Source organism: Symphalangus syndactylus, chromosome 3 (genome assembly GCF_028878055.3).
Source record: "Symphalangus syndactylus isolate Jambi chromosome 3, NHGRI_mSymSyn1-v2.1_pri, whole genome shotgun sequence".
Classification (NCBI taxonomy): domain Eukaryota; kingdom Metazoa; phylum Chordata; class Mammalia; order Primates; family Hylobatidae; genus Symphalangus; species Symphalangus syndactylus.
The window spans coordinates 89,038,085-89,061,139 of NC_072425.2; the positions used below are offsets into that span (position 1 = coordinate 89,038,085).

The window sequence follows — 23,055 nt, forward strand, 5'->3', positions numbered from 1 at the left end:
GGACCTAGTAACCAGAGAATTCCTCAAGAAAGACTATAAAATAGTTTATAATTCTTGTTCTATTCTCAGTCTGGCTACTATAATGCGGACTGTTGTTTGGACAACAGAGCTTTGAAATTCTGATGCCTTTTAAGTCCATTTTCAGGCTGCCTAACCCACATTTATATTGGGTTACTTAATAATTTGATTGTATCCATCATCTTTCCTGCTGAAGTTTTCTAAAGCTCATCATCAAAAAGGGCACAACATTTCAGTTAGGTCACTGTTCAAAAGAATATACAAAAATTTAAAAAGTTGCACACTAACTCTTGATCAGGCACTGAGCATGGAGCTAAGTGCTTTACAAAATTACCTTATTTGGTAAGGAAATTAAGGTTTAGCATGTCCCAGGACACCAGTAAATTACAGAGCCAGGAAATTAGGAGGGCTATCTTCCTCCTTTAGAATGATCTACATTACATAGGTAATTTAAAGATGTTCTTTTGCCTCTGGGAAAATCCACAATAAAAGATTTAAAATGGTATCATTTAAATAGTGTTGTCAAGATAGAAAAGAAGTAAATAAGATAAAAACAAAATAAAAATTTCAGTAAAATCATAAAATAGGCTGTGTTACTTAAATATGAGGTTATACATGTGTTAAAATAATCTGATACAAAAACACAAAATTATAGACATAAAGAGATATGACATGAGTGTTAAAAAGTTAAAAAGTGATATCTAAAATATTTTAAATTTCATTTGATGCAGTTTAGAGCTTTCTTGAGTTATAGTTTTCATATAACAAAGTGCACATATTTGAAATGTATAATTTGATAAATTTGAACACTACTACACACTCATGAAAACATCAAAAAAGTCAAGATAATAAACATATCCAGTACCCCCCAGAAGTTTTCTCCTGCTTTTTTATCATCCCTCTCTCCACGCTTCTTAGTTGCCATCTTCCTCCCTTCCTCCTGCAACTACTGATATGCTTTCAGTCACTATAGATTAGTTTGCATTTTTAGAACATTATATAAATGAAATCATACATTATCTACTCCTTTTCAGATGGCTTCTTTTGCTCAACATACTTATTTTGCCATTTATCCATGCTGCTCCATAAATCAGCATATCATTTCTTTTTATTGCTGCATAGCATTTCATTGTATAGCTATCTCACAAATTATTATCCATCCACCTGTTGATACAAATTTGAGTGGTTCCCACTTTTAGACTATTACACATAAAACTGCTATGAACATTCATATACAATGCTTTGTGTGGACATATACTTTCATTTCTTTTGAGCAAATATCTAGAAATGAAATGGCTGGATCATTTAGTAGGTGAATGTTTCACTTTCTAAGAAACTGACAAATTATTTTCCAAAGTAGCTTTAGCGTTTTATACTCCCACCAGCTAAATAAGCTCCAGTTGCGCCCCACCATCACCAATATTTGGCACAGTCTTTTTAGATTTAACCATTCTAACAGGTGTATAGCGATTTCTCATTGTGATTTTCTTTTGCATTTCTGAAATGACTAATCACGTTGGGCATCTTTTTGTGTGCTTATTTCCAATCTGCTCAGGTAAATTGCCTATTCAGATCTTTTGCCGACATTTAATTGGGTTGTTTGTATTTTTATTATTGTGCTTTGGGAATTCTTTGTATTTTTTGGATACAAGTCCTGATCAGATATGTGATTTACAAACATTTTCCCCTAGTTTATGGTCTATCCTTTTCATTTTCTTTAAAGTGTTTTATAAATAATGAAGTTCTTGATTTTGGTAATGTCTGACTTATCAATTTTTTTCATTTATAAATTATGCATTTGTTGTTATATTTAGGAAATCTTTGCTTAACACAAAATCATGAAGTTTTTTTTATTGCATTTTGTTATAGAAGTTTTATTATTTTAGGTTTTACAGTAAGGGCTTTAATCCATTTTGAATTAATTTTCATCTGTGGTTTGAGGTATGGGTTGTGGTTGATTATTTTGTCTATAGATATATAATTGATCCAGAATCATTTTTTGAAAAAAAAAAAAAACATTGTTAATTGAGTTGCCTTTGCACTTGTGTTGAAAAGCAACTGACCATTTATGTGTGGGACTACTTCTCAGCTCTTTTTTCTGTTCCATTGATCTATTTGTCTATTTGTATGCCAATGAAATGTTTTGATTACTATAATTCTATAGGTAATTGAAATGAGAATTAGTAATTAGCTTTATATAGTAGTTGAAACAGAATTGAAATCAGGTAGTGTCCCTCTTCCAACTTTGTTCTTTTTTAAAAAAATTTATTTTGATTATTTTGGCTTTCTACATTTCCATGTGAATTCAATTTGAGGAGAAAGAACATCTTAACTATACTGAATTTTCTTATTCACTCGCATTGAAAATACCTTTTAATTTATTTAGTCTATTTTTTTCAGTAATTTTTCTCTGTGATATTTTATAGATTGCAGTGTGTGGGTTTTATAATCTCTTATCACATTTATTCCCTATAATTTAATATTTTGGTACTATTGTACATAAAATTATTTTTTAATTTTAATTTCCCACTTTCCATTTGTAGTATATAGAATTGGGATTGATTTTAGTATATTGTCATGTATTCTACAACCTTGCTAAACTTTATTAGTTTTGGTACGTGTGTGTGTGTGTGTATGTGTAGATTCCATAAGATTGTTTGCATAAGTAATCATGCCATCTGTGAATAAAGACACTCCTACATGTTCCTTTCCTACCTGGATGCTTTTATTTTCTTGCCTTATTGAACAGGCCAGAACTTCCAGTACAGTGTTCAATAGATGTAGTGCATGCCCTTGCCTTGTTCTTGATCTTAGTCTTTCACCATTTAGTATGATGTTAGCTGTTGTTTTTTGTAGCTGCCTTTTATCAAGTTGAAGGAATTTCTTTTAATTCGTTGCTTGCTGAGAGTTATCAGAAATGGATGGGGTATTTTATCAAATGGGTTTTCCGCATTGATTGAGATCGTTGGTTTTTTCTTTTTAATTTTTTTAATTAGGAGAATTACATTAATTTCTGAATGTTAAACCAACTTTTCACTTTTTAGAACAATCCTACTTGGTGATGATATATATTATTGTTTTTCTATATGGTTGGATGAGATTTGTTACATTTTGTTAAGAATTCTTTCATCTATGTTCATGGCTGATATTTGTCTATAATTTTTTTTATAATCGCATTGTCTAATTTTGATATCAAAGTAATGATGTTGGTCTCATAGAACAAGAACTTCTTCCTTATCACTTTTTTTAATAGAATTCATCAGTAAAGCCATATGGCTGAAAGTTTTTTTTTTTTTTTTTTTTTTTTTTTTAGGGAAAAAAGAATTTAACCACAGATTCAATTTTTAAAAATAAATGTAAGAATATTCAAACTATCAATTTATTCTTGAGTGGGCTTTGGTAGTTTGTAAACTTTAGGGAATTGGCTCATTTCATCTGAGTTGTAGGATTTGTTTGCATAAATGTTTTAATAAGATTATTTTATTAGTCTTTTAATACATGTAGAATCTGTAGTGATGTCAGCTCTTTCATTCTTGATGTTGGCAGCTTCTATCTTCTTTTCGTTCTTGCTCAGTGAGTTCAATATTGATGTTCCCAGAGAACCAACTTTGGATTTGATTGATTTTTCTTTATTATTTTCTTCCCTCTGGTATCTTAAGGTGGAAACTTAGCATATTAATTTGAGATTTTTAGATAGTATAGGTGTTTAGTGGTACAAGTTTCTTTCTCAGTATCACTTTAAGCCTCCTATACATTTTGATATGTTCAGTGTTCATTTTTGTTCAGTTCAAAACACTTTTGAGTTTCTCTTTTGATTTTTCCTTTGATTTGTGCATTATTTAGAAGTGAGTTATGTAGTTTATAAATATTTCAAGGTTTCCCAGACCACTTTCTGTTATTGACTTCTGACTTAATTCCATATTGGTCAGGTAATATACTTTGCATTTCTTGATTTTTTTTTTTTTTTTTTTTGAGACAGGATCTTGTTCTGTTACCCAACATGTGGTACGGTAATGCAATCACAGCTCACTGCAGCCTCAAAGTCTTGGGTTCAAGCAATCCTCCTACATCAGCCTCCCAGTAGCTGGGACTACAGGTACATGCCACTATCCCTGGTTAATTATTATTATTTTTTTTCGTAGATACAGGGTCTCCCTATGCTACCCAGGCTGGTATTACGTGAATTTTTAAAAGTTTATTGAGACTTGTGTTATAGTCCAGAATATGGTCTATTTTGGTAAATGTTTCAAGTGCATTTGAAAAGAAGACATATTCTGTTGTTAATATGTGAAGTCTTCTACAAATGTTTATTAGGTCAAATTTGTTGATAGTGCTATTAAAGTCATCTATATTTCTGCTGAATTTCTATTTACTTGTTCTACTAAGATTTAGTAGAAGGGTGTTGAAATCTCTGAATACAAATGGAGATTTGTCTATTTGCAGTTCTGGATAAACTGATTCCTTTTTAATTTTGAAAGAAACTTCTTTATCCCTAGTAATGTTGTTTGCTCTAAGAACATTACTTTGGCTGTCCTTAACATCACAATCTACCTTCAGACAATGTTATATACCACTTAGGAACCTTAAAATATCATACTTTAGTTTCTTTTTCCCAGTGTTTTGGCTATTGTTTTCAAACATTTTACTAATACTTGTGTTAAAAAAACCCATAATATAATGTTCTTTTTTCTTTGAAAAATAAATATGCTTTTAAACATATCAAAAATGTAAATATACAAACCATTCTTTTATAGTAACTTGTATATTTACTATTACTGATACTCTTCTTTCCTTTGTGTATATTCAGATTTCCATCTAGTATCACTTTCCTTCTGCCCAAAGGACTTCCTTTAATATTTCTTGTAGTGTAGGTGTGCTGGTAGTTAATTATTTTAACCTTTAATTTCTGAAAATGTCTGAATTTTGCCTTCATTTTTATTAGGCATTTTTCTGTAAATAGCATTCTGATTTGAGGTGTTTTTTTTTCTTTCAGTGCTTTAAAAATATTGCTCCGTTATCTTCTTGTTTGCATTGTTTCTAATGAGGAGATTGTAGCTTTCTTGTCTTTTTCCTCATCTATATTGTGTCAATGTCTCTGGATGCCTTAGTAGTTTTCTCCTTAACACTGGTTTTAAGCAGTTTGATTATGATATACCTAGGTGCAGGATTTCTTATGTTTCTTATGCTTAGAATTTATTGAGCTTCTTGAATCTGTGGATTTTAAGTTTTCATCAAATTGGCAAATTTTTAAAGCATCATTTCTTCAATGATTTGGACTTCCTTTGGGGACATATTTACATACAGAATACAGATATAATAAATGCTTAATGTCCCTACTAACTCTACTAAGTGTGCCATTTCTGGGTCTATTTCTATTATTGATTGATTTTTCTCTTCATTTTGGGTACATTTTTGTTCTGCTTTTTTGCTTGCCTGGTGATTTTTGAATGGGTGCCAGACATTGTAAATTTTAAACTTTTGGGGACTAGGTATTTCTGAGTTCTCGTATATGTTATTGAGCCTTGTTCTGGAACACATTTAAATTACTTGGAAACAGTTTAATCCTTTTGAGGCTTGCTATTAGGATTTGTTATTTAGGTTTAGTGCAGAGTTTAGTCTAGGACTAATTATTTTCCCCTCTGAGGCAATATCTTTCTTAACACTTTACCCAGTGCCTCATGAATTTAAAGATTTTCTACTCTAGTTAGTTTAATAAGAACTTTTCTTGGCCCTGTGTGAATTCTAAGAATTGATCCTTTTAATCTTTTCTGGTAGATATATACCCTGCCTCTGGTAGTTTCCTTAATAAATACACTGATCAGTAGTTGGATGAAGACTCAAAGGAGAACCTCTGCAGATCTCTGGGCTTCTCTCTTTCTGAGAAGTTCTCTGCTCTCTGGTTCTTTGCTCTGAAACTTCTGGCTACTTTGGCCTCCTTCAACTCTTAGCTCTGTCTCCTCAACTCAAAGTCCACTGAGTTTCAGGAGGGGAGGTTGCAGTGAGCCGAGATTGCGCCATTGCACTCTAGCCTGAGCAACAAGAGTGAAACTCCGTCTCAAAAAAAAAAAAAAAGAGTCCGCTGGGTTTTGTCTGTGTTTTCCCTCTCAGCTCCGAGGCCTGAAAACTACTCAGACCTTAAACTGGGTCAGTGACAAGGTTCATCTCATTTATTTCTCCTTCCACAGAGATCACTATCCTATTTTGCATGATGTCCAATGTCAGAAGCCATTATTTCACATATTTTGTTCAGTTTCTTAGTTGTATCAAGCAGGAAAGTAAATCTAGTCCCTGTTAATCTATCTTGGTTGAAAGTGAAAATCAATAATTTTATGTGATTTTTCACGGCAATTAACACAAATGATCTCTTCCTTTTTCCGTACCACGTTCCTTTTTTGGTGTCTATGATACAACACTCTCCTGGGTTTCCTCTTATTTTGCCAGCCATTTGTTAGGATCCCTTCACTAGTGACTTTTTCTATCCGAATCTAAATGGCTCAGGGTCCTGAGTCTCATTCCCCTGTCCTACTCTTTCATCCGTCTGTATTTTATTTCTCCGCTGACAGCTTTAGTGAGACCAATCAAGTTCATTATTCAGCCGCCATCACCTCCTCTCCGTTCTGCTTTCCCTCATCATACTCTGACCCCCACACACTGTTCTCCAAATTGTAGCCACATGGAGTAAATCAGACCATGTGCCCTTCTGAATAAGACCCTCTAATGCAACAGGGCTTCACCTGTTTTATTTCGTGGACTCCTTTGGAAGACTGGTGAAGTCTGTGGATTCCTTCCCTGAAGAAATGTTTAAATGTACTAAATGATACATAGGACTCCAAGAAAGCCAATTCCATTGAAACATTGTATTCAAAATATTTAACAAGTAACCCAAAGTTGTGATACAGTTATGAATGTGCTTCATTATTAGAACATAAGATATAATAATGATGAGTGTAAATATATTTTAAATTATCTGTAAGTGTAATGTTATATTAAAATTTCTGTGGTATTCATTCGTGACGTCACAGATACTGGTAATACTATTGTAGTTTGTTGCTTAGTTTCACAAAGTAAATGTTACATTTCTATCAAGGGTTAATGGGGGGAAAGTTGTGATTTTTTATTCATTCAGGTTAATGGGCTCTGAAATCTGTTCAGAAATCCCCTATAGGTCATGAACCACTGGTTAAAAACTCCTGAAGGTTTTTTGTTAGAGGAAGAATAGAATCCAAATTTGTCATGATGGCCTAAGAGGCCCTGCATGATCCAGTCCCTCAGTGTCCCACATGCCTTTCTGCCTACCCCTGTCCTTAGTCATTGTGACCCCCAAATCCAGGCCCTCATGCTTGCTGTGCCCCTGTCTGAAATATTACCACCCTTGTCCTGGTTTTTGACTTATTGCATCTCTGGTTCAAATTCACTTTTTTGCCTAATAAATATTTCTCCTTTATCAGTGGGCAAGAGGTTAAGCCCTGTCAGTAGAGGGTGCAGCAAAGACATTGCAGGAGGAGGTTTTTCTTCCTGATCTTTCTGGTGCTCCCTGGAAAAGCTCCTGCAGGATGAGTTTTTTCTCCTCTGTTCTGCCTGCATAGTTTTTCAGAGGCAGGTGCCTGCAGAGTGCAGCTTTCTCTTCTGTGTGGCCACTGGGTGCTTTCTCTAGCTCTTGGCTTAGGTTATGGAGGTATAACTATGAGCACAGTCCTGTCTCAGCCAGGTCACTAATGCCTGCACCCTCCCACATGCAGAACTGCCCTAGACTCCTGCAGATGACAATCTTGGCTAGCTTCTTGTTCCAATAGTGCCCAGTGGCCAGTAGTTTCCCCAGCACCTGTCAGGTTCTGAAGCTCAGCACCACCCTGTGGAAGGCCTCCCTTGCCACCCTTGAGGGCAGATTTCCAGCAAGCCCCACCAGCAAGGTACCACAGCAACTTCTCTGCCATCCAGTGAGCCACAGCTGTGCCCTTTCCATTGAGGTCTGCCTCTCCGCCTTGCTGGGAGAGAAGAAAGGGATCATCGATGGGTGCTGTATTTCACTCCAGGGGTAGTGGGGTGCTACTTTTATCTGCTACTTCTGTATTCTTTAGAGGTGTCTTAACTTTATTATTATTATTATTATTTTATTATTATACTTTAAGTTCTAGGGTACATGTGCACAACGTGCAGGTTTGTTACATATGTATACATGTGCCATGTTGGTGTGCTGCACCCATTAACTCGTCATTTACATTAGGTATATCTCCTAATGCTATCCCTCCACCCTCCCCCCACCCCACCACAGGCCCCAGTGTGTGATGTTCCCCTTCCTGTGTCCAAGTGTTCTCGTTGTTCAATTCCCACCTATGAGTGTGAACATGCAGTGTTTGGTTTTCTGTCCTGGGGTTAGTTTGCTGAGAATGATGGTTTCCAGCTTCCTCCATGTCCCTGCAAAGGACATGAACTCATCCTTTTTTATGGCTGCATAGTATTCCATGGTGTATATGTGCCACATTTTCTTAATCCAGTCTATCATTGATGGCCATTTGGGTTGGTTCCAAGTCTTTGCTATTGTAAATAGTGCTGCAATAAACATACGTGTGAATGTGTCTTTATAGCAGCATGATTTATAATCCTTTGGGTATATACCTAGTAATGGGATGGCTGGGTCAAATGGTATTTCTATTTCTAGATCTTTGAGGAATCACCACACTGTCTTCCACAATGGTTGAACTAGTTTACAGTCCCACCAACAGTGTAAAAGTGTTCCTATTTCTCCACATCCTCTCCGGCACCTGTTGTTTCCTGACTTTTTAATGATCGCCATTCTAAATGGTGTGAGATGGTAGAGATGTCTTAACTTTCGCTACCCAACTCCCTATACTACAATCCCCTCTTAATGATTCATTATACTAAACTTTCTCTTTCATTGTGTGCTTTCCATCTCCTGACTGGACCCAGACTAATAGAACTCCCATTAACTCTGTTCTAAAATACTGCTCCATTTCTTTTTCATTTCATTATTGATCTGTGTTTATTTTATTTTATTTTGTTTTTTGGTTTGTTTTTTGAGACAGGGTCTCACTCTGTCGCCCAGGCTGGAGTGCAGTGGCATGATCTTGGCTCACTGCAACCTCTGCCTCCCAGATTCAAGCAATTCTCCTGCCTCAGCCTCCCGAGTAGCTGGGATTACAGGCATGTGCCATCACGCCCAGCTAATTTTTTATATTTTTAGTAGAGACAGGGTTTCATCATGTTGGTCAGGCTGGTGTCGAACTCCTGACCTCAAGTGATCTGCCCGCCTCAGCCCCCCAAAGTGCTGGGATTATAGGCGTGAACCACTCACCCGGCCTATTTATTTTATTTTTTTTTATTTCAGAGATGGATTCTTGCTCTGTCACTCAGGCTGGGGTACAGTGGCATGATCATAGCTCACTGCAGCGCAGCCTTGAACTCCTAAGCTCAAGCGATCCTCCTACCTTAACCTCTCTTGTAGCTATTATTATAGACATGTCACTGTCCCCAGCTCATTATTAATTATTACAGTCTCTTCACTTCCTTGTTTATTTTTCACTGGATTACCACAGTCTGAAAGAGTCCCATTAAAATATGGCCATTGAGCCACTCCTTAGCTTATTTCCGTTCTTGGTTGCAGGACCCTTTCTCTGTTTCCTGCCTCCTCAGACTCACAGATTTCTATAAGCTTTAGCTCCAGGCATTGGCTAACTAGGTTTTTCAGCCTCCTTTTCAGAGCAGGTCTGTGACTATTGTCCAGCTCACCACTTTGTGCTTTTGCTCCAGTTCTGGTGTGAAGAGATATTCCTCCTGTTTTAGAGCCTAGATACATTTTATTGTTTTTTCTCATTTTATATTTTATCATTTCCGTGTGTGGAGCACGTAGTTGTATCAGATTGTAAACCAATTATATCATTTTGTCCAGAAATCTGGAAATTCCTTTGAATTTTCTGTTTTTTATCTTTCTTAGGTTTTGAAAATCCACTTCATAAATACTGTGAATTTTTAGACTTAGAGGCAGATTTCCATAGTGTTTTCAGCAATTGCTGAGGCAGGTCCAGCAGCTATCACTAGATGTTTTAACACAGTGTTTCCTCCGCTCTTGCCTAGTGTCTCAGTACAAACTTTCTTGTACTATATTCTTAATATACATTTGTCATATGGTATACCATCTATACCATTATTTTTCTTTGCATGCTTATTTATTTAAATGGACTTAAAAAATAAAATTAGCAGAAAAGGAAAAATGGTTTGCTTCATAGGAAAAACATCATGTAACAGTCTCATGAGATTTTTTTTTTTACCCAATAAAGAAGGACCTCTGATATAAATGCAGCCTTATTAGACAGCCTTACCTAGAGTGTCACACTGCTGCTAGAGCGAAGTTTGGGAAAGACATGTTTTGTAAGCTTAGTGCTACAGTAATATTTTACTATAAATACATTTTAAATTTTGTAAGGATTAAATCAAAATTAGAAAACATGCAGGAAAAACTGGTTGATCACTGAGCCATTACCTCTTTAGATTGGGTGGATTCCTCAGCCTTGTCAGTGAAGTCTGACTTGATGCTATTCACAGAGCACAGAGGAAGTGAGTTGGTCTTTCTTTCAGTAGAATATGTCATTGACTCCATCTGTTCATCAGCGTTTTTAATATCCTTACAGGAAGAATATACAGGTTATCATTATAAGAATGCCTTAAAAATTCAACGAAAACTTATGAAACATCTTTTTAAAGCTGTTATCGCCTTTGCTATTGAAAGTGGCTTATTCTAATGTAGTTCTTGCTGAACAGCTTTCAGGCTTGATAGAGAGCTGATAAGTCTACCTCATACTAAAATGTTAGTGACTGACAATAGCTCATTGTCCTTTCTTTTCCAAAGACCTGTATAATCACCTGCAGAAAACAATGCCTTAATCCAAGCAATTATATCACTAACAAGGAGTGATCTTAGTAAGAGGAGCTTTTTGAGACAGAAGATACTGTTTCTGATGCCTTCCTCCTAGCCATTTCTGGAGCTTATAAACTTGTAGTATTTGGTTGGGTACTTATATGTGAGGCTGGGCCTGAGAGAGACCTTGGGAGACAATCATGCTTTCCAGGCCTGCCCCTGCTACCCATTCTGAACTGTGAACAAAACACAAAACTAACAGGGCCTACTCCTCAACAATAAGAAATTCCAAAGCAATCAAATTAACATTAAAGGCCAGGTGCAGTCGTCACCCCTGTAATGCCAGCACTTTGGGAAACGGAGACGTGCGGATCACTTCAGGCCAGGAGTTTCAGACCAGCCTGGCCAACATGGTAGCATCCTGTCTCTACTAAAAATACAAATAATTAGCTGGGTGTGGTGGTGCGCGCCTGTGATCCCAGCTACTCAGGAGGCTGAGGCTGAGGCTTGAATTTGGGAGGTGGAGGCTGCAGTGAGCCGAGATTGCACCACTACACACCAGCCTGGGTGACAGAGCAAGACTGTGCCTCAAAATAAAAATCTTTAACCTTAAAGAAACTGTGTATTAGTACATTACAGGATAGAACAAAGTTCAAAACCAAATCGCTCTAGGTCTAGTTTTTCTTTTTCTTGCTACTCATGAGACCACTTTAGTGAAATAAAGGAGCTACAGATTCTCTGTTCATTTGAATGTGGTATGAGTAAATCTGTAACTTTCCCAGGAAGAGATGGGAGGAGAAGGACAAGAGAAATGAGAAGCCCAGCTAAGTTGCTAGCAGGTCCGGCCAGCGAGGGGAAGAGACGGAAAATGTAGGTCGATTTAGATGCACAAGGAGAATGTGCACATGGAAGACTTTCCAGGGACACCGTGATTCTTTGACAAGCTTAACAACTGTTAATCAGTCATTTAAAGAGACAATGAACTTTAACCAGCCCCGGACTATCCAAACATCTTTAATCAGGCATTCCTTTTTGCTATCATTTTCTCTTTTTTTCCTGTAAATGTCTCTGACATGAAAGAAATATTTTATATGGCTTTGAAATTTTTTATTTTTTGTTTTTATTATTTATTTACTTATTTAGAGAGTAGGTCTCACTGTGTTGCCCAAGCTAGTGTTAAACTCCTCGGCTCAAGCAGTCCTCCCGCCTCAGCCTTCCAAGTAGCTGGGATTACAGGAACCAGCCGTCATGTCCTGCCTTGTTTGGTTTTTCTCCCCTGCCCCCAGGAGTTTCTCGCTTTGTGGCAAGTTTAAAATAAAACTTTGACCTCTCTTCATAATAAATTTTCTGAGAAGGTGCTTTAATAAGTCAAAGAAAATTTCTTTTCCTGAGAAGGTCGCTGGACAAAATAATGACAATAAGTTTTGATATGTGTGTATCTCTACTAGTTTATATTTCATTTTCACATAGAAACTCACTAAAGCAATATACATGTATATAATCATGGACAGTCTAAGCAAATAATTATAATATTAATCTCCATTGTTTGAAATTTTCTTAAAAGTTTGATCAAATAATGTTAACGTCAATAACATAATAAAATTTATTACACTAACAATAATTCTAAGTACTTTATATGATTTTGCCTGTTTAATACTCACAATAATTTATTAATAGATTATTACTATTTCCCTCTTGTTAGAGGTTAGGAAATTGATGCACTGAGAATTTAAATAACTTGTTCAAGGACCTAAAACTACCAAGTGGTAGAGTCAACTTGTAGTGACCACAGAGTTCATCATCTTAACCACTTTGCTATACTGCTTCTCAGGATTATTTTAGCAGCATTAACTGTGATATTTGTGATAATCATGAATTATCAAAATTGATGCATTTTGATACCGCAGTCAATATTGGCAAATAACAATGTGCAGATCTTCAAAAGTGAGTTACTTGTTTGTGTAGATATTATGTATATTACATTTACTGTACAATGCTTAGAATATTATACTTAGTATTAATATTTAAAATGGTGTTGTTATATCTGATTGGACATCATTTTAGGTAATCAGAGAATACTAATCCATTTTAAATAAGGTGTTTAAAATTTTTACACATTCATCCCACAAATACACCACTTTTGCTTTTTATACATTGTGAAAGCATTTAACTTAAGACCTATAATGGATTTTTAGTTTAATTACAATAAAACATAAAGATGTACTACTCCAAAGAAAGATCTGACTATACTAGTATTAATAGTTTTTTAAAAATCTCAAAATAGGGTTAATTCAACCAGTTATTTCCTTTTTTTGAAACTCATATTAGTTTCAAAATATTAAACCTCATAAATTATTAGGTCTACTGTGGAATAAAAATTCGGTTATCAAGTAACACCTCACTTTTATTTTTGAGACACAAAATATGAACTAATATGAAAAAATCAGAATCAGACAATTTTTCAATTAATAAAAAGCTACACTTTCAAACCTATTTTACTATTATTGCTTCTTAGGGTATGTTCAGAAATATTTCATTTTAGCACAATGGAGAAAGTTAGGGTTTGAAATTTGAAGTTATAAACTTGAGGAGATACAGGCCCATAACTTTCGAAATTTCCTAATTTATAAAATAATAATGACATCAAAGATATTATCAGAAAGTTGAAGAAGACCAAGAAGGGTTGAAATCAGTTTTCTGTAGAAGAGCCCTTCGAAAAAAGGATGCCTTCCAGGTCAAGAGAAGAAAGCTGGGTTAGAACAAAGAAGAGAGCTAGAGCCTAATTCCCATGACTCATATTAATGTGCCCTAATGAGAAAGTTATGTGAAATCCAGTAGGGTGGATCCATGACACATGCAATTATGGAGCCTAAAGAAGGGGAATTTGCCATGTGCCTCCAGCATCATCATGCCCCCTCTTGATTGCCCAATGTGAGCTTTCTGGTCCATCTGTGGTGATGTGGTAGCATGCACACAGTAAGGTTTTACGTGTACATCCCTTCATTCAGCAAATGTTTATTGAGTGCCCACTGTGTGCCAGGCATTGTCTTAGGTGCTTCCTACACACATTAAGTCTCAACCCTTCTACCTGGCTTCTAAGAACTTCCATGATCTGATGCTCATTATCCAACTCTTTTCCATTATACCCTCAATACTCATAAGTACTTCAGGAAAGCTACCTCCTTTTTGTTTCAGTCACACCCCAAGTTCCTTCTTACCTCTACGCTGTTGTTCTGCCTACCTCAATTTATCCTTCATGTTCACCCCCAACTCCCACCTTTCAACCTTAAAGACCTCTCCCATGAAACCTTTTGTGGGTAATATAGCTCTGTCTCTCCCCATCAATCTTGCTTTTTCTTTTTACAAGTAATAATATCTATATGCACAATTTTGCAATTTGCCTCTGTAGCTAAGTTTTAAGTCTTTAAGTAAGGACTGCGTGTTATATTTCTTTGTGTTCTAACCAGGGATCACAGTATCTGCCACATACAAGTTTTTGTTTGTTTGTTCATTTTTTTGAAATGGAGTCTTGCTCTGTCGGCAGGCTGGAGTGCAGTGGCACGATCTTGGCTCACTGCAACCTCCGACTCCCTAGTTCAAGCAATTCTCTTGCCTCAGCCTCCTGAGTAGCTGGGATTGCAGGCACACGCCACTACACCCAGCTAATTTTTGTATTTTTTGGAGAGACAAGGTTTCACCATGTTGGCCAGGATGGTCTCATCTCCTGACCTCGTGATCCGCCCGCCTCGACCTCCCAAATTGCTGGGATTACAGGTGTGAGCCATCCTGCCCGGCCACATACAAATTTTGAAGCCTATTTGGAGTGTGCCTGGCAGATATTAGGTACCAGGTACCCATTAGTTCTTCAACTTTCATCATATTATTGAGCACAACACTGAGGCTTTGAGACACTCAATTTCTTTACTGAGGAACTATAAACCTTGGTTGCTTTTTGAAGTTTAATATTACAATTTGCAACTTTCATTTTCTAGTGTGGTATGATCTCTGAAATATTAAAAATAAACCCTGCTGACATAGCATTATGTCACATAAGCATTACCTGTGACATCACAAGTGAATAATATAGACCTCGTTTTGCCATTAGTTCGGCATGTGCTCCTTTTTCCGCCACCATTCCATCCTTTATGGTCACAATCAAATCTGCACTTCGAATAGTAGAAAGTCGGTGTGCTATCACGATTGTAGTCTGACCTTTGCTCGCCTACAGAATAAAATGCATAGAAAATAAATAGACATTAGTAGAAATACCAACCTTTGCACTGTTTAAGAAATCTTTGTTGACCCGGCACAGTGGCTCATGCCTGTAATTCCAGTACTTTGGGAGGCTGAGGAGGGTGGATCACCTGAGGTCACGAGTTAGAGATCAGCCTGGCCAACACGGTAAAACCCTGTCTCTACTAAAAATACAAGAATTAGCCAGGCTTGGTGGCGGGCACCTGTAATCCCAGCTACTTGGAAGGGTGAGGCAGGAGAATTGCTTGAACATAGGAGATGGAGGTTGCAGTGAGCCGAGGTCATGCCATTTCACACCAGCCTGGGCAACAGGAAACTCCGTCTCAAAAAAGAAAGAAAGAGAGAAAGAGAGAGAGAGAGAGAGAGAAAGAAAGAAAGAAAGAAAGAAAGAAAGATCTTTGTTGCAGTATTGTTTTAAGTATTAAGGTATCTTATCCTTGGATACGGAAATTTGGAAACTTTAATAGAATAAGAAGGCCAATAGAAATTAGAATAAAAAGAAAGTCAGAAAGTTAATTGTTTTCATCTTTAAAATGGGGATATTACTTAACTAGTTGGGTACAAATTCAAAGTAATATATATTTTTAACTTTTTTACAAGTATCATTAATATATGGAAAAGTGCACATAAGGGTACATACATACAGATCAGTGCATTTCAAACGGAATATGCCCGTATCATAGTATCCAGGTCAAGAATCCCAACATTACTAGCACCCACAAGTCCATCTCATGCTCTTTTCAAGTCAGTCTTTTTTTTTTTTTTTTTTTTGAGACAGAGTCTCGCTCTGTGGCCCAGGCTGGAGTGCAGTGGTGCGATCTTGGCTCACTGCAAGCTCCGCCTCCCGGGTTCACACCATTCTCCTGCCTCAGCCTCCCAAGTAGCTGGGACTACAGGCGCCCGCCACCACACCCGCCTATTTTTTCTTTTTCTTTTTTTGTATTTTTAGTAGAGACGGGGTTTCACCGTGTTAGCCAGGATGATCTCGATCTCTTGACCTCGTGATCCTCCTGCCTCAGCCTCCCAAAGTGCTGGGATTACAGGCGTGAGCCACTGCACTCAGCCTCAAGTCACTGTTAACACTCACCTATACCAACGGTCACCACTATCCTGATTTCTAACAGCATAACTTGTTTTGATTTTCTGGTAATTTATATAAATGAGATTATGCATTGTATACTGGTCTGTGTCTGGATCTTTTCACTCAACATTATGTTTTTGAGATTCATCCATTTGGTTGTATAGCGTTGTGGATAATTTATTCTTATTGCCACACAGTATTCTATTGTGTGACTATACCACAACTTATTTATCCATTCTATTCCTGATTGACATTTGGATAGTTTTTTTTTTTTTTTTTTTTTTTTTTGAGACAGAGTCTCGCTCTGTCGCCCAGGCTGGAGTGCAGTGGCGCGATCTCGGCTCACTGCAAGCTCCGCCTCCTGGGTTCACGCCATTCTCCTGCCTCAGCCTCTCCGAGTAGCTGGGACTACAGGCGCCCGCCACCACGCCTGGCTAATTTTTTTGTATTTTTAGTAGAGACGGGGCTTCACCGTGGTCTCGATCTCCTGACCTCGTGATCCGCCCGCCTCGGCCTCCCAAAGTGCTGGGGTTACAAGCGTGAGCCACCGCGCCCGGCATGGATAGTTTTTAAGTTTTTTTTTTCCCCTACTATGTATAGGTTGCTGTAAATGTTTATTTGATGAACGTATGTACACAGTTCTAGTATTATACCTAGGAGAGGAATTGCTGAGTCATAAAGTGTGTATATGCTCTGCTTCATTAGATTCTGCCAAATAGTTTTTCAAAGTGGTTGCCCTATTTTATAAACCCCCCAGAAGTGCAAGAGGGCCATGGTTGCTCTATATTCTGACTAAGACTTGGTTGTTTCTGATGGGTGAGAACTATCATATTTTTATTTGCATTTTCTCAATGACTAATTAACTTGAACAACTTTTCAAATGATTAGTGACAATTTGGATATTCTCTCTTGTGAATTGTCCACATTTTTTCTCATTTTTCTATTAGAACCGTATTTTTCTTCTCAATTTTCATGAGTTGTTTATATACTCTAGATGTGAGAACTTTGTTAAATACCATGTATTACAATGAAAGTTTCTCTTTTATGTGATTGTGTTTTCACTCTCTCTCTCTCTGTTTTGTTTTTTTTTTTTTTTTTTTTTTGAGATGGAATTTAGCTTTTGTTGCCCAGGCGGGAGTGCAATGGCATGATCTCAGCTCACTGCAACAGCTGCCTCCCAGGTTCAAGCGATTCTCTCCTGCCTCAGCCTCCAGAGTAGCTGGCATTACAGGCACCTGCCACCACGCCCAGCTAATTTTTTGTATTTTTAGCAGAGACGGGGTTTCACCATGTTGGTCAGGCTGGTCTTGAACTCCTGATCTCAGGTGATCCACCCACCTCAGCATCCCAAAGTGCTGGGATTACAGGCGTGAACCACTGTGCCTGGCTTTCTTTTCACTCTCTTAATGGTGTCTCTTCATGAACAGAATTTCAAAATTTTAATGAAGTCCAATTTATCAATTTTTTTCTTTTACGATTTATGCTTTTTGTGTACTTTTAAGAAATCTTTACTCCAAGGTCACACAGATGTTTTTCTATGTTTTACTTTACAATCTTTGTCATTTGCCTTTCATATTTGGATGTGACATATAGCACCTGGGATTAGTTTTTGTATGTGATGCCAAGTAGGAGTCAATGTACATTTTCCCCATAGAGTTAACCAAGTGTCCCAGCAGCATATTTTGAAGACCATCATTTCCCTACTATACTGCAGAACTGCCTTCACCATAAATCAGGTGACAATCGTTTTGTGTCTGTTTTTGTATTCTATTTGCTATTCTGCTGTTCAGCTTGTCTGTCACTGCACCAATGCTATGCTGTCTTAACTACTATAGACTTAAACCAGGTATTGAAAACTATTAGTTTACCTCTTCCAGCTTATTCTTCCTCTGAAAGATTTTGTGGACTATTCTTGAGGTAATGCGTTTTTGTTTGTTTGTTTGTTTGTTTTTGGAAATGCCTAGCACAATAACAGACACTTCTGACACTATAGATTTGCCAGGGGATCAACAATCGACAGCTAGTATTGTTACTATTCATATTATTACTGCGTTACTGCTATTTACTTTTCTTATTCTTATCTATTATAGAGCAGAAAAATGGAACTCAGAAAGTTAATAAGCTTGTTCAGGGCCTCAGCCAGTCACTAGAAGGACTGACTAAAACCCAGTGTGGTTTTCCCTCTTCTCTCCACAAGGTCTCTTCATTGCAATAGATAAACTTGATGAAGCAGGTGATAATTTCTTTCAAACTTTTTCCCAAATCTATAAGAGAAGGGAACCTCTCAAAGCATTGGCTATTAAGATTAAATGATAATGTGGGAAAGATGTATGATATAATGCTACCTGTAAAAATGCAGGAAAAATGTGTATCCTATTATAACTATGTGTTAAAAAAATTACCCATAAAAAAGACACCTATGTAGAAATATACCAATATACTAATAGTGCCTGTTCTTACTTATTGGACCTATGGATTGTATTTTTCTCATCTCAATTTTCCCAATTTTATTTAATGTGCATGTATTGGACTTTTGTTTAAAAGTAAGAAAGCTTTAGAAGGGCATGACTCTTGATTTAATGCTCTGCTGCTGTCATTCTCGAGTTCTTAATAGTTTTTGAATAAGAGGCTCGACATTTTCATTTTACGCTGGACCCCACAAACTACGTAGCTGGTCTTGACTAGTGACAGAGGTAAAAAAGATTCAATGTGAATCTACTTCAGCTGGTTTTCCCCACATATAGATATTAAGGGAGTCATTTAAAGAGCGGGACTAGGTAGAAAGAGGGGCAAAGGGTACTTTTATAAATTAAATTAAATTAATTAATTAATTATTGAGATGGAGTCTCGCTCTGTCACACAAGCTGGAGTGCAGTGGTGTGATCTCAGCTCACTGCAACCTCCGCCTCCCGGGTTCAAGCGATTCTCCTGCCTCAGCCTCCTGAGTAGCTGGGATTACAGGCATGCACCACCATACCCGGCTAATTTTTGTATTTTTAGTAGAGACAGGGTTTTGCCATGTTGGCCAAGCTATTCTTGAACTCCTGACCTCAGGTGATCCACCTGCCTCGGCCTGCCAAAGTGCTGGGATTACTGGCAAAGGGCAGTATTTTTTGATGGTTAAACATCTATCCAAGTCAGGACAGATGTCAGGACTTTGATAACTGATTTTTAGTCTGATACTAAAAATCAGATCAGACTATAATTATTATTCAGCTTCTAAATCTGTATCCTTAATCCCCATTTCCTGTCACAAAAAGTAGGTAGAAAAGACAGTTATGCTCTCCTATAGCAGCCCTACCTGTGCTTCAGAGCTCTTTTCTAAAAGTATATACTGAGATAATATGACTGGGATCAAATTTCTCTTTATATTTTTATTTAAAAGCAAATTATCACGCTGCATGAATAGCTGAGCAACTTTTATGAACAACGGACTAAGAAGACTAATGATATAGGAATGAAGTCCACACTGTCTCAATAAAAACTCGTAATACAGTTAATCTGACAAATATCATGATGGACATAACTAATAATAATTAACACATTACATGGTAATTAACTACAAAATGGCAAGCAGTATATATAGATTATAGTGTATGACTTTTATAATGACAAATCTAGTATTCAATGATTTCATCATTTGTGTTTTCTGGAGTTGCAAATCCTGGGTTTGGATCTTGTTTCTGCCAATTTCTGGCTTGGAGGACTTAGACAAGTTTTTTAACCCCCTAAGTCTTATATTCTTCATCTGATAATAGGGAAAATTATACTACCTCTATTTTAGAGTTATTGTGCAGATTAATATTTTGTGGTAAGAACACTTCACATGAGATCTATCCTCTTAAAATTTTAAGTGTACAATACAATACAATATCGCCAACTATAGGCACGATGTTGTGGTGATAATCTCTAGAACTTATTCATCTTACGTAAATGAAATTTTATTCCCACTGAACAGCAATTCCCTGTTTCTCTCTCTCCCCAGTCCCCAGCAGCCACCATCCCATTGTCTGCATCTACAAGTCTGACTGTTTTAGACACCTCATTTAAGAGAAATCATGCAGTATTTGTCCTTCTGTGACTGGCTTATTTCACTTAGCATAATGTCATTCAGATTCATCCATGTTGTTCCATACGGACGTCCTCCTTTTTTAAGGCTTATTAATATTTCCTTGTGTAGGTATCATATTTTTCTTTATCTGTTAATCTGTCAATAAATATTTAAGTTGTTTCTGTATCTTGGCTATTATAAATAATGATGCAGTGAGCATGGGAGTGTATATACCTCTTTGAGATATTGACTTCAATTCTTTTGAATATATATTAACATATCCAAATTATTGGAATTAATGTGTGTATGCATATGCATATGTGTGTGTGTGTGTAGTAGAATTGCTGGGTCATATGGTAATTCTATTTTTAATTATTTCTGGAACCTCCATACTGTTTTCCATAGAGACTGCAACTTTTTACTTTCCCATCAGTAATATACAAGTGTTCCAATTTTCCTACATCCTCACCAACACTTATTTATTTATTTATTTTTTAACAACAGTCATCCTAATAGGTGTGAGGAGATATCTTATTGTGGTATTGACTTACATTTCCCTGATAACTAGTGATGTCAAGAATCTTTTCATATACTTGTTGGCCATTTGTATGTCTTTTTTGGAGAAACGCCTTTTCAACTTCTTTGCCTATTTTTAAATCAGGTTATTTATTCTTTATTTTTGTTTTTACTATTGAGTTATAGGAGTTCCATATGTATTTTAGATATTAATCTCTTATCAGATATATGGTTTCCAATTTTTTTTCCTTTTTGTAGGCTGCATTTTCATTCTGTTGATTATTTCCTTTGTGATGCAGTGGCTTTTTGTTTGATGTAGTCCTACCTATCTAATTTTGCTTTTGTTGTTTGTGTTTTTGGTGTCACATCCAAGAAATAATTGTGAAACTTAATGTTATGAAGCTTTTCCCCTATGTTTACTTCTAAGAGTTTTACAGTTTCGGTTTAAGTTTTACAGTTTCTTATATTGATATCTTTAACCTGTTTTGAGTTGATTTTTATGTATGGTGTAGATAAAAGTCCAGTTTTCATTCTTTTGCGTGTGGACATCCCATTTTCCCAACATCATTTGTTGAATAGACCATCCTTTCCCCATTGTGTACTCTTTGCACCCTTGTCAAAGGTCAGTCGATCATATATGCATACATTTATTTCTGGGCTTTCTATTCTGTCCCATTGGCCTCTATGTTTATTTTTAGGCAAGCACTATACTGTTTTAATTACTATAACTGTGTAATGTATTTTGAAATCAGGAAGTGTGATGCCTTCAGCTTTGTTTTTCTTCTCAAGATTGATTTGGATATTTGATATCTTTTGTGGTTTCTTATTAATTTTAGGATGAGTCCTTTATTTCTGTAAAACATGCCATTGGGATTTTGATCGAGATTATACTAAATCTGTAGATTGCTTTGGGTTGTATTGACATTTAACAGTATCAAGTCTTCCAGTTCAGGATCATGGGATGTATTTTATTTGTGTCTTCTCTAATTTTTTCATCAGTGGTTATAGTTTTCAGTGTACAATTATATAAGCTTCTTAAGTTTATTTCTAAGTATTTTATTCTTTTGATACTTGCAAATGGGATGTTTTCTTAATTATTTTTTCAGATGATTTGTTGTTAACAGAAATGCAACTAATTTTTGTATGTTGATTTTGTATCCTGCAACCTTACTGAATTCATTTATTAGTTCTAACAGTGTGTGTGTGTGTAATCTTTAGAGTTTTCAAATTTTAAGATCATATAATCTGCCTACTTTTTTTTCTTATTTGACACTTCTTTTTTCTTTTTCTTGCCTAATTGCCCTGGCTAAGAATTTCAGGACTTTGTCGAATGCAAGTGGTAAGAGGTACTATAGGTGTTTTTGTTTGTTTGTATACCATGAGGCTTACATAAAAACCTTATATTTGTGACTGTCTATTTTAAGCTGATAGCAACTTAACTTCAATCATTACATATACAGGAACAAACATAAAGATGACAGATTTCTCCTCAGAAAAAAACGCAAGAAAGGAGACAGTGAGCAACATCTTTAAGGTATTTAAAGAAAAAAACCCTATAACTTTCAGGCTAAAACTCTATATCAAGGAAATAAATTTTTCAAAACTAAAGGTGAAACAAAAACATATGACAGCTGAAATTATTCATCAGTAGTGGGACTGTGCTACATTAAAGGTTTCAGGTAAAAGGAATCGATGGAAATATGGATATACACAAAAGAATGAAGAACACTGGAAATTGTAACTTCATGGTGCATGGAGAAAAATGTAATTTTTTCTTATTACCTATTTAAATTTTTTTAAAAACTAATGATTAATTTTAAAAGCTACAACATGGCATGGAGTTGATAACATATGTAGAAGTAAGATGTCTAATCACAATAGCTTAAAGGCCAAAAAGGGAGAAATGGAAGTATGCTAATGCATGCTTTTATACTACACATGAAATGATATAATATCACTTGATGGTAGATTGTCTTAAGTTAAATGTGTACACTATAAACTCTAAAGCCATCACTGAAATATCAAAGAGTTATATAAATAAGCTCACAAAAGAGATAAAACAAATCATAAAAAGTACTCACTTAATCCAAATGAAGACAGAAAATGAATAAAGCAGAAACCAAGAATCGATGGAAAAAAGAAAACAAGTAGCAAGGTGACTGATTTAATTTAATAATATTACTATCAATCATCAGATAAAATGTAAATGGTCTAAACACTCCAATTAAAAGTCAGAGATTTTCACTTTGAATACAAAAGCAA

The 23,055-nt window shown here is 36.1% G+C and overlaps 1 protein-coding gene across 1 annotated transcript in view; it reads right to left on the reverse strand.

Annotated features, from left to right (window-relative positions):
- Positions 1–23,055, reverse strand: part of ABCB5 (ATP binding cassette subfamily B member 5) — a 145,940-nt gene that overhangs the window by 67,170 nt on the left and 55,715 nt on the right. The window contains 2 exon segments of the mRNA XM_055272486.2: positions 10,517–10,657; positions 14,952–15,113. Of these exon segments, the coding sequence (XP_055128461.1) occupies positions 10,517–10,657; positions 14,952–15,113 (303 nt within the window).